The 13,212-nt window shown below is 43.2% G+C and overlaps 1 protein-coding gene across 1 annotated transcript in view; it reads left to right on the plus strand.

Annotated features, from left to right (window-relative positions):
• The first annotated feature begins 6,713 nt into the window (after window positions 1-6,713).
• The window catches only part of med6 (mediator complex subunit 6), a 9,687-nt gene continuing 3,188 nt past the window's right edge, over window positions 6,714-13,212 (plus strand). Inside the window, exons 1-5 of the mRNA XM_017720118.2 lie at window positions 6,714-6,762; window positions 8,958-9,117; window positions 10,269-10,360; window positions 12,473-12,555; window positions 12,918-13,026. Of these exons, the coding sequence (XP_017575607.1) occupies window positions 6,741-6,762; window positions 8,958-9,117; window positions 10,269-10,360; window positions 12,473-12,555; window positions 12,918-13,026 (466 nt within the window). The 5' untranslated portion in view covers window positions 6,714-6,740. The remainder of the gene's footprint in view (window positions 6,763-8,957; window positions 9,118-10,268; window positions 10,361-12,472; window positions 12,556-12,917; window positions 13,027-13,212) is intronic.

Genomic DNA, 13,212 nt, shown 5'->3' on the forward strand with positions numbered 1-13,212 from the left:
GTGTGATGATGGTGATGGTGGTTATGATGATGATGATGGTAATGTGTGTGATGATGGTGATGGTGGTTATGATGATGATGATGGTAATGTGTGTGATGATGGTGATGGTGATGGACATTTGTGATTTTGGTGATGATGGTTATGTTGATGATGATGATGATGTTGATGGTAATGTGTGTGATGATGGTGATGATGGATATTTGTGATTTTGGTGATGATGGTTATGTTGATGATGATGATGTTGATGGTAATGTGTGTGATGATGGTGATGGTGATGATGGGTGATGATGAAGGTGATGATAATGTTAGGTTGATATTGATGGTTATGATAATATTATATGAGTGATGAAAATAGTTATGATGTTGATAATGTTACAGTGATGTTAATGATGTTCATGTTAATGTGTGTGATGAGAGTGATTATGATGTGATGATGATGGTAATGATAAACAAATGAGTATTGCAATGTGAGTTATGGAGATGATTATAGAAATATAAGTTTAAAAATGTATTTAATATAGTGAATGTCAGATAAACAGAACCTGTTATATTTTAGCAGCAGTGGGAATATTTGGATATAGAAATGGCTGTAAAGGCACTTTAATACAAGTCTGAACACGCTCCACCATTAAATTAGAGCAGTGTGTGACTCTGTGTGTGTGTGTCTGTGTGTGTGTGTGTGTGTGTGTGTGTGTGTGTGTGTGTGTGTGTGTGATTGTGTGTGTGTTTCAAGTGGTTCAGTGGTTCAAGTCCTATCTGGAGGATCGCTCTTATCAGGTAACATGGAGAGGGTTCACATCCTCTCCATTCAGGCTCTCCACTGGTGTCCCCCAAGGCTCGGTCCTGGGTCCTCTTCTCTTTTCTCTTTACACTAGCTCTCTTGGTGATGTAATATCTTCTCATGGCTTCTCTTCTCGTCTGTTATGCTGATGACACTCAACTAATGTTTTGTTTCTCTCGCTCTGACACACAGGTTTCCAGTCGCATCTCGGCATGTCTGTCTGACATCTCTACATGGATGGCAGCCCACCACCTGAAGCTCAGTCCCAGCAAGACTGAGCTGATATTCATCCCTGCAACTACAGGTCCTCATCATGATCTCACCATCTCATTCGAGAACTCTCTGATTGTTCCGTCTGTAGAGGCGAGAAGTCTTGGTGTGACTCTGGACGGCCGGTTATCGTTCTCGACTCACATCGCCAACCTGACTCGGTCATGCAGGTTTCTCCTGTACAACATCAGGAGGATCCGACCCTTCCTCACCCGAGAGGCCATCCAGGTGCTAGTGCAGTCTCTGGTCATCTCAAGGCTTGACTACTGCAACTCGCTCGCCTCGTCTTCAATCTGCCCAAGTTCAGCCACGTCACCCCACTGCTGCGTCCCTTCACTGGCTTCCTGTAGCTGCATCAGATTTAAACCCTAATGCTGCCTACAAAGCCAGAAATGGACCAGCCCCTACAGACTTGATGGCAATGGTGAAATCTCAAACTGGACCACGAGCCCTTCGAGCTTCGAGTACAGCTCGGCTTGACCCGCCATCCTTCAGCGTGCATGGAAGACCAGCGTGGAGAATGTTCTCTGTACTGGAGCCCAGGTGGGGGAATGAACTCCCACTGGCTGTCCGAACAGCAGAGTCTCTCGTGGTCTTCAAACGCAGACTGAAGACCGTCTCTTTACACAGCATTTAAATCAGCCCTGAGTTACGTATTGATTGCAGTATATTGTGCTGCACTTGTACATCATATTTCATTGTATTGCATTGTGTATTGTAGTTTACTGTATTGTAGTTTACTGTATTGTAGTTTACTGTATTGTATTGCAGGGCTCAGAGTTCTGAGTTCAGCTCTGCTCCTTCTCTCTCTGTATCAGTGACTGTGTTTCTATCAGCATCTGAGCTCAGGACCGTCTCTCTCTCTGACCTGCTGGTAACTAGCAGAGACACTTTCTCTAGCGTCTGCTAAACGCTGAAAATGTAAATGTAAATGTGAGTGTGTGAGTGTGATTGTGTGATTGTGTGAGTGTGTGTGTGAGTGTGTGTGTGAGTGTGATTGTTGAGTGTGAGTGTGTGATTGTGTGAGTGTAATTGTGTGAGTGTGTGAGTGTGATTGTGTGAGTGTGTGTGTGAGTGTGTGTGAGTGTGATTGTTGAGTGTGATTGTGTGAGTGTGTGTGTGATTGTTGAGTGTGAGTGTGTGAGTGTGATTGTGTGAGTGTGTGTGTGAGTGATTGTGTGAGTGTGATTGTGTGAGTGTGTGTGTGAGTGTGTGTGATTGTTGAGTGTGAGTGTGTGAGTGTGATTGTGTGAGTGTGTGTGTGTGTGAGTGTGTGTGTGTGATTGTGTGAGTGTGATTGTGTGAGTGTGTGTGTGAGTGTGTGTGTGATTGCGTGAGTGTGTGTGTGAGTGTGTGTGAGTGTGATTGTTGAGTGTGATTGTGTGAGTGTGTGAGTGTGATTGTGTGAGTGTGATTGTTGAGTGTGAGTGTGTGAGTGTGATTGTGTGAGTGTGTGTGTGTGTGAGTGTGTGTGTGTGATTGTGTGAGTGTGATTGTGTGAGTGTGTGTGTGAGTGTGTGTGTGATTGCGTGAGTGTGTGTGTGAGTGTGTGTGAGTGTGATTGTTGAGTGTGATTGTGTGAGTGTGTGAGTGTGATTGTGTGAGTGTGATTGTGTGTGTGTGATTGTGTGTGTGTGTGTGTGTGTGTGTGTGATTGTGTGAGTGTAATTGTGTGAGTGTGTGAGTGTGATTGTGTGAGTGTGTGTGTGAGTGTGTGTGAGTGTGATTGTTGAGTGTGATTGTGTGAGTGTGTGAGTGTGTGTGTGAGTGTGTGTGTGTGATTGTGTGAGTGTAATTGTGTGAGTGTGTGAGTGTGATTGTGTGAGTGTGTGTGTGAGTGTGTGTGAGTGTGATTGTTGAGTGTGATTGTGTGAGTGTGTGAGTGTGTGTGTGAGTGTGTGTGTGTGATTGTGTGAGTGTAATTGTGTGAGTGTGTGAGTGTGATTGTGTGAGTGTGTGTGTGAGTGTGTGTGAGTGTGATTGTTGAGTGTGAGTGTGTGATTGTGTGAGTGTGTGTGTGAGTGTGTGTGTGTGATTGTGTGAGTGTAATTGTGTGAGTGTGTGAGTGTGATTGTGTGAGTGTGTGTGTGAGTGTGTGTGAGTGTGATTGTTGAGTGTGATTGTGTGAGTGTGTGTGTGATTGTTGAGTGTGAGTGTGTGAGTGTGATTGTGTGAGTGTGTGTGTGAGTGATTGTGTGAGTGTGATTGTGTGAGTGTGTGTGTGAGTGTGTGTGATTGTTGAGTGTGAGTGTGTGAGTGTGATTGTGTGAGTGTGTGTGTGTGTGAGTGTGTGTGTGTGATTGTGTGAGTGTGATTGTGTGAGTGTGTGTGTGAGTGTGTGTGTGATTGCGTGAGTGTGTGTGTGAGTGTGTGTGAGTGTGATTGTTGAGTGTGAGTGTGATTGTGTGAGTGTGATTGTGTGAGTGTGATTGTGTGTGTGTGATTGTGTGTGTGTGTGTGTGTGTGTGTGTGAGTGTGTTTTGATGTTTTGGTTTGAGCTCTGCACCTCGTCTCTCCACCCTGTTTCTAATTTAGACTGCAGGAGCCAGTTGTTTACCCACTCACTCACTCACTCACTCACTCACTCACTCACTCACTCACTAATTTACTCACTCACTCACTCACTCACTAATTTACTCACTCACTCACTAATTTACTCACTCACTCACTCACTAATTTACTCACTCACTCACTAATTTACTCACTCACTCACTCACTCACTCACTAATTTACTCACTCACTCACTCACTCACTAATTTACTCACTCACTCACTCACTCACTAATTTACTCACTCACTCACTCACTCACTAATTTACTCACTCACTCACTCACTCACTCACTCACTCACTCACTAATTTACTCACTCACTCACTCACTAATTTACTCACTCACTCACTCACTCACTAATTTACTCACTCACTCACTCACTCACTCACTAATTTACCCACTCACTCACTCACTCACTAATTTACTCACTCACTCAATCACTCACTCATTTACTCACTCACTCAATCACTCACTCACTCATTTACCCACTCACTCACTCACTAATTTACTCACTCATTCACTCACTAATTTACTCACTCACTCACTAATTTACTCACTCACTCTCTCACTCACTAATTTACTCACTCACTCACTCACTCACTAATTTACTCACTCACTCAATCACTCACTCATTTACTCACTCACTCAATCACTCACTCACTCATTTACCCACTCACTCACTCACTCACTAATTTACTCACTCATTCACTCACTAATTTACTCACTCACTCACTAATTTACTCACTCACTCACTCACTCACTCATTTACCCACTCACTCACTCACTCACTAATTTACTCACTCATTCACTCACTAATTTACTCACTCACTCACTAATTTACTCACTCACTCAATCACTCACTCATTTACTCACTCACTCAATCACTCACTCACTCATTTACCCACTCACTCACTCACTAATTTACTCACTCATTCACTCACTAATTTACTCACTCACTCACTAATTTACTCACTCACTCTCTCACTCACTAATTTACTCACTCACTCACTCACTCACTAATTTACTCACTCACTCAATCACTCACTCATTTACTCACTCACTCAATCACTCACTCACTCATTTACCCACTCACTCACTCACTCACTAATTTACTCACTCATTCACTCACTAATTTACTCACTCACTCACTAATTTACTCACTCACTCTCTCACTCACTAATTTACCCACTCACTCACTCACTAATTTACTCACTCATTCACTCACTAATTTACTCACTCACTCACTAATTTACTCACTCACTCTCTCACTCACTCACTCACTCATTTACCCACTCACTCACTCACTAATTTACTCACTCACTCACTCACTCACTCACTAATTTACTCACTCACTCACTCACTAATTTACTCACTCACTCACTCACTCACTCACTAATTTACTCACTCACTCACTCACTAATTTACTCACTCACTAATTTACTCACTCACTCTCTCACTCACTCACTCACTCACTCACTCATTTACCCACTCACTCACTCACTAATTTACTCACTCACTCACTCACTAATTTACTCACTCACTCACTCACTAATTTACTCACTCACTCACTCACTCACTCACTCACTCACTCACTCACTCACTCACTCACTAATTTACTCACTCATTCACTCACTAATTTACTCACTCACTAATTTACTCACTCACTCTCTCACTCACTCACTCACTCACTCATTTACCCACTCAGTCACTCACTAATTTACTCACTCACTCACTCACTCACTCACTCACTCACTCACTCACTCACTAATTTACTCACTCACTAATTTACTCACTCATTCACTCACTAATTTACTCACTCACTCACTCACTAATTTACTCACTCACTCACTCACTCACTAATTTACTCACTCACTAATTTACTCACTCACTCTCTCACTCACTCACTCACTCACTCACTCATTTACCCACTCACTCACTCACTAATTTACTCACTCACTCACTCACTAATTTACTCACTCACTCACTCACTAATTTACTCACTCACTCACTCACTCACTCACTCACTCACTAATTTACTCACTCATTCACTCACTAATTTACTCACTCACTAATTTACTCACTCACTCTCTCACTCACTCACTCACTCACTCACTCACTCATTTACCCACTCACTCACTCACTAATTTACTCACTCACTCACTCACTCACTAATTTACTCACTCACTAATTTACTCACTCATTCACTCACTAATTTACTCACTCACTGACTCACTCACTCATTAATTTACTCACTCACTCACTCACTAATTTACCCACTCACTCATTTACTCACTCACTAATTTAATCACTCATTCACTCACTAATTTACTCACTCACTCACTCACTCACTAATTTACTCACTCACTCACTAATTTACTCACCCACTCACTCACTAATTTACTCACTCACTCACTAATTTACTCACTCACTCACTAATTTACTCACCCACTCACTCACTAATTTACTCACTCACTCACTAATTTACTCACTCATTCACTCACTAATTTACTCACTCACTCACTCACTCACTCACTCACTCACTCACTCACTAATTTACTCAATCACTCACTAATTTACTCACTCACTCACTAATTTACTCAGTCACTCACTCATTTACCCACTCCCTCACTCACTAATTTACCCACTCACTCACTCACTCACTCATTCATTTACTCACTCACTCACTCACTCATTTACTCACTCACTCACTCACTCACTCACTCACTCACTCATTTACTCACTCACTCACTCACTCACTCACTAATTTACTCAAATATTCACTGACTGTCCTCAGTTAGTCTCTGTGTCTGTTTGATGTCTGTCTCTGACCTGACATCACTCACGGCGCCGGTTATAATCTGACTGAACGTGACAGCGACAGTGCGCGTCATACGGTGAACATCACAGTGTTACATTAATGCGACATAATTATGAATGTAATGATAAATATCATTCTGAGAAATCTGAATACGACAAATAAAGTTCTGAAAACAATTATGAATATATATAAATTATCTAATTATATCCCAAAGATAAATTCTACAAATAACAGTTCATATATTTTTTATATAATTCCGGTTTTGAGAATTCGGCGCGGGACTTTTATTATGCCCTACGTCATCGGCTCGCGTCGCTCGGGACATGGCGGCTAGTGATCTGAGAGGTAAACAGACGCGATTTTACCGGTTTGGGTTGAAATTTCGTGGCTCTTCGTTTATTAAAGAACTCCTGATTTACCGGTAGAGCATGTCGAGTAAACCGCAGCGAGGAATGTCGAGTTAGAAACCGATTTCCGCGGTGTTGTTTAGCGCTAGCTGGCGAGCTAACAGGCTAACTGACCAATCAGAGAAACGCGCGATTGTTTGTTTGTTTATTTATTTGTTTGTTTTCTTGAAATGATTTAGATTCACGCGCTTTTACTCTCGGTTTTAACGAGTGAATCGCATTAATCTTTGCTGTCATGTGTTTACAAACGTTTCTTTCCCTCCTACCATTAGAACCTGATGGTTACCATTACAGACCACTAGTTTCCCGTAGGACACCTTTAGATCCCATTAGACGCATCTGGAAGCAGAGCACCCGTTCAACCGTTAGAGTCCTTCACACTGTGACACCTACCCACTATTTAAATAAGTTGGTTCTTTTGCAAAGGGAAGGGTTCTATTTAGAACCGTGAGCTGTGTGTAGAACCTTTTTTATGCTTAAATGGTTCTTTGCCTGGTGAAATTGACCGGATTGATGGAGAACGTGTTGTGTGGTTCTAAGTGGCACCAAAAAGGGCTCTGCTGTTGGCGCAATGTCAAGCTTGTACCGATAGAAGAACCCTTTTTGATGCCGTGTAGAACCCCTTTCAGAAGGACTCTGGATAGAGTCATATATGGCACGTTCTCCATCAACCTGAAGAACCTTTTCACCATGCAAAGTCATACACGCTCAAGTATGAAATGGTCCTGTATAGAACTTGTGGTCCTAAATAGAACGAGTCCCTTCACTAAGGAACACTCGTAGAACCATCTTTTTTTTTTTAAACCATTAGTGGCTACTGGACACCACCAGGAACAGTGACATGTAGATGTTTGATCATTTGAGAATGGGTCTTCAAGGCTTCTTTAGTAAAGACACTGACTCTGTATAGAACCATAAACTCTCAGAGAACCATTTGTGTGCTTAAATGGTTCTCCGCATAATGAAAGGGTTCTTCGGGTTGATGGAAAACGTGTTGTATGTGGTTCTATAAGAACATTTTAGAAAACCCAAAAAGGGATCTTCTGTTCATACAAATCTGACACGGTAGCAATAGCAGAACCCTTTTTGGTGCTACATAGAACCACATACAACATATAATGGGGCAGTCGTGGGCTGGAGGTCAGGGAACCAGCCTCGTGACCGGAAGGTCGCCGGTTCGATCCCCTGAGCTGACAGTCCATGACTGAGGTGTCATGAGCAAGACGCCTGACCCCCAACTGCTCCCCGGGCGCCGTGGATAGGGCTGCTCACTGCCCCCTAGTGTGTGTGTGTGTGTGTGTGTGTGTGTGTGTGTGTGTGTGTGTGTGTGTGTTCACTAGTGTGTGTGTGGTGTGTCACTGCAGGGATGGGTTAAATGCGGAGGTGAAATTTCCCCGTTGTGGGACTAATAAGGGTCTCTTAATCAATTAATACAACACATTCGTTATCAAACTGAAGAACCATTTCACCAAGCAGAGAACATGAATAAATGAATAATTTCCTGTTTTAGTTCTTCTCTTAGTTCTTTATTACTTTTTAACCTATTTTAATTAGTTGTTTATTATTATTATTATTAGATTATTATTATTATTTATTTTATTAAATTCTTATCTTCTTCTGATCTTAATCTCTTATCAATTGAACCTCAAGTTTTATTTTTATCTTTTTTTCACTGTTATTTTTAAATTTTCTTTTAAGTTAAAATGATTAAATATAGATATTATTTTCTTCGTCATGTCTGTCGGTCCGTGTTTTTGTAAATGCTCGGCTACAGTGAAAATGAGGGATGCCCTCAATGTACTTCCGGGTCAAAATAAAGGTTGATTGATTGATTGATCGATTATTGTTATGGGTTCATGAAGGGTTCCTCCTCAGGGAGTCAGTTTTCTAGTCATTCATTTTCAGTTTTCCTTTTGAAGAGTGCGTCTTTTATTTACTCGTTATTTGTGCTTTTCTCCCTACGTGTAGCTTCCGTGTCCCTGTAAAGACGTCTGTGAACTGCCGTTAAAGATGTGCTGTGTAAAAAGCGCCGCAGTGTTTTTATTTTCATTTTTTTCCATAAGCTTCTGGCCATCGACTGTTTTTACAGTAATCTGCTTTCACGAGATGCTTTGACTGCTTTCTGCTTTCCAGACAACCTGCTGGGCGTCTCGTGGGTGGACAGCGGCTGGGTCCCCATCCTAAACCCAGGCAACGTTCTCGACTACTTCTCCGAACGTAGCAACCCTTTTTACGACCGAACATGCAACAACGAGGTGGTGAAGATGCAGAGGCTGACTCTGGACCACCTGAAGTAGGTTAATCCATCACATTTGCACCGGTGGATATTAGTCTAACTGAGATGGCTGGACAAGCAAATAAGAGGCTGCAAACAGAATCGCTGACCAGCTCAGTTTGATCGTATATTTCAATAATGCTTTATTATGACCACCTCCTTGTTTCTACGCTCACTGTCCACTTCATCAGCTCCACTTACTGCTCAGCACTGCAGTAACACTGACGTGGTGGTGGTGTGTTAGTGTGTGTTGTGCTGGTGCAAGTGGATCAGACACAGCAGAGCTGCTGGAGTTTTTAAAACACCTCAGTGTCACTGCTGGACTGAGAACAGTCCACCCACCAAAAATATCCAGCCAACAGCGTCCTGTGGCCGGCGTCCTGTGACCACTGATGAAGGACTAGAGGATGACCAACACAAACTGTGCAGCAGCAGATGAGCTGTCGTCTCTGACTTTACATCTACAAGGTGGACCGATGAGGTCGGAGTGTCTAATAGAGTGGACAGTGAGTGGACACAGTGTTTAAAAACTCCAGCAGCACCGCTGTGTCTGATCCACTTGCACCAGCACAACACACACTAACACACCGCCACCACGTCAGCATCACTGCAGTGCTGAGAATGACCCACCACCCAAATAGTACCTGCTCTGTGAGGGTCCATGGGGGTCCTGACCACTGAAGAACAGGGTAACAGAGTATCAGAGAAACAGATGGACTACAGTCTGTAACTGTAGAACTACAGAGTGGAGCTATACGGTCAGTGGAGCTGATAGAGTGGACAGTGAGTGTAGAAACGAGGAGGTGGTCAGAATCTACAGAGTCTACAGGTGGTTTTGTTACTACATTACTGAGATGTGGATTTGAACAGGACTGCTGTTACTGAGGAAGTTCGGCCAGTTAGTGAAGGGAATTCACTCTGAAATGATTACTTAGTGTGTCTTAAATGGGGTGATGCAAACAGCACGGTCCAGTTCTCATGGCCTGAATATGTTCTTAGTGGTGATGACCAACAAGATTAGGTGACTTTTATGCTCATTTCTGTTGTTTTTGGTCCGTATCCGTCATTGTGCAGAATGTCTTCCCCCAGTTCTGTGTTTTATCTCACCTCGGTGCTTCACAGAGGGCTGGGATCTGTCGTTTACACTGCGCTTCATGTGTGTTTTGTAGTCAGATGGTTGGGGTGGAGTATATACTGCTTCACGCTCAGGAGCCCATCCTCTACATCATCAGAAAACAGCAGAGACAGTCGCCCACACAAGGTGAGGTCACCTCTGTTTTCAACAGAGGCACTAATTCTGAAAGTCAGTGCACGGTTAAAACGATAGTTTGACCAAAAACTCGTTTATAAAGTCCTCCCACCGCAGCAAACGTTGGTCGGTCACGCTGTGGTGTCTGAAGCTTTTTGAGTTTTGGCCCTAATGGAAGCCAGCAGGCCACTGATTATCATCAACTACACACTCGTCCCAGACTGTGTGGAGGTGCTCAGCATCTTCAGTAGACTTGATTCTGTGGTTTCTGACACGGAATAAAACGCAGCATAGCTAAAAACACTGGCAGCCACCCTGAAGCCTGAGTTTTCTCTGTGCTTTCTTCCCCCAAAATGTTCTCCCTAATTTAGACCAACTGGGGAGAAAATTGGTCCACCCCCCCCACTAGTTCAGACTCCCCCAATCACCTGACCCCACCAGCTCTAGGAGGGGAAAGGTAAGCAGAGGCTTCCTCCAAGTCTTTTTCAAACTGCTGCTATCACAGCGGCACTGTACAGCTCAACCTGCTCCGAGGAGACACTACCCACCAGCTCTGTTACATCAGCTGTTGATCTCCTGTTGATCCCCTGACGATCTGTTGATCTCCTGTTGATCCCCTGACGATCTGTTGATCTCCTGTTTGATCACCTGATGATGTCCTGTTGATCTCCTGTTGATCTGACAATCTCCTGTTGATCACCTGATGATCTCCTGTTGATTTTCTGATGATCTGTTGACATTTTGATGATCTCCTGTTGATCTCCTGACGATCTCCTGTTGATCCCCTAATGATCTCCTGTTGATCTCCTGATGATCTCCTGTTGATTTTCATATGATCTGTTGACTTTTTGATGATCTCCTGTTGATCTCCTGACGATCTCCTGTTGATCTTCTGATGATCTCCTGTTGACTTTTTGATGATCTCCTGTTGACTTTTTGATGATCTCCTGTTGACTTTTTGATGATCTCCTGTTGACTTTTTGATGATCTCCTGTTGACATTTTGATGATCCCCTGTTGATCTCCTGACGATCCCCTGTTGATCTCCTGACGATCTCCTGGTGATTTTCTGATGATCTCCTGGTGATCTCCTGTTGATCTTCTGATGATCCCCTGATGATCTCCTGTTGATCCCCTGACGATCTGTTGGTCTCCTGTTGATCCCCTGACGATCTGTTGATCTCCTGTTTGATCACCTGATGATGTCCTGTTGATCTCCTGACAATCTCCTGTTGATCACCTGATGATCTCCTGTTGATTTTCTGATGATCTGTTGACATTTTGATGATCTCCTGTTGATCTCCTGACGATCTCCTGTTGATCCCCTAATGATCTCCTGTTGATCTCCTGTTGATTTTCTGATGATCTGTTGACTTTTTGATGATCTCCTGTTGATCTCCTGACGATCTCCTGTTGATCTCCTGACGATCTCCTGTTGATCACCTGATGAACTCCTGTTGACTTTTTGATGATCCCCTGGTGATCTCCTGACGATCTCCTGTTGTTCACCTGTCGATCTCCTGGTGATTTTCTGATGATCTCCTGGTGATCTCCTGACAATCTCCTGACAATCTCCTGTTGATCCCCTGATGATCTCCTGATGATCTCCTGTTGATCTTCTGATGATCCCCTGATGATCTCCTGTTGACTTTCTGATGATCTCCTATTGATTTTCTGATGATCTCCTGGTGATCTCCTGACAATCTCCTGTTGATCCCCTGATGATCTCCTGATGATCTCCTGTTGACTTTCTGATGATCTCCTATTCATTTTCTGACCATCTCCTGTTGATCTCCTGTTGATAGGGCCAAGGCAGTTACACCACCCGGGAGGTCTTCGTCTCTTCGTCCATGTTTATTGATCACAGTGAGATTTATATAAATATTTATTCACCATAATCGGGACTATTAGAGATGCTGAATAACTCCACACTGATAATTCAGGCATGATGTTAATTGGTGGGCTATTAGCTTCTGTTACTTGTTAGCTACGCTATCCTCCTAGCTCCAGTGCCAAAACTAAGGCGGACACGTCTCAGCTGATGGACTACTTGTGAGGTAAGGGGGGACTGAGGGACTTGAAAAGCAAGAGCTGCATCTCTCTGACCCCGTCTGTCTGTCCGCAGTCGTCCCCCTGGCTGATTATTACATCATCGCTGGTGTGGTTTATCAGGCCCCAGACCTCGGCTCAGTCATCAGCTCCAGAGTGGTGAGTTTTCATCTGTAGTCATGTGGTCGCCATGACTACAACACAGATATAGACACTTTATTTACCATCCAGAACCACCAGAGAACCTACACGAGTCTTCTGAGCTTATATGGAATGTTGATGATGGAAAACAGTGGAAAATCTGGAATAATGAGTTTTCTTTGGGGACTATTTTTCCACCTATCGTTAAGCAATGTCTCGATGTCATCGCCGTTTATTCATAACGTATTCCTTATTAACCACTTAACTGTGCCGGATGTTCGAAAAGTAGATGGAGTTCCACTGTAAGAGGTTACGATGTTTGTTGGACACTCATGTAGATGAATAAGGTCAGTAAAAATGATCACCTGTGTTGTGTTTAGCTGTCGGCTGTGCACGGTATTCAGTCAGCGTTCGATGAGGCCATGTCCTTCTGCCGTTATCACCCGTCCAAAGGCTACTGGTGGCATTTTAAAGACCAGGAGGAACGAGGTGACCTCACACTCACTGGCCACTGCTGCTCACGGCCAAGACTACAATATCCGCATACAGTGCTACAAAAATACAGTTACAGCGGCAGTAATAGTTTTTCTTCACTCTCATAACTGCATCACATACACATTAGGTTTATATCGGCTAGCTATTCATTCATAGTAGTTCCAAAATAATAAATATTAA

The sequence above is a fragment of the Pygocentrus nattereri genome, chromosome 5 (genome assembly GCF_015220715.1).
Source record: "Pygocentrus nattereri isolate fPygNat1 chromosome 5, fPygNat1.pri, whole genome shotgun sequence".
NCBI classification, from domain to species: Eukaryota; Metazoa; Chordata; class Actinopteri; order Characiformes; family Serrasalmidae; genus Pygocentrus; species Pygocentrus nattereri.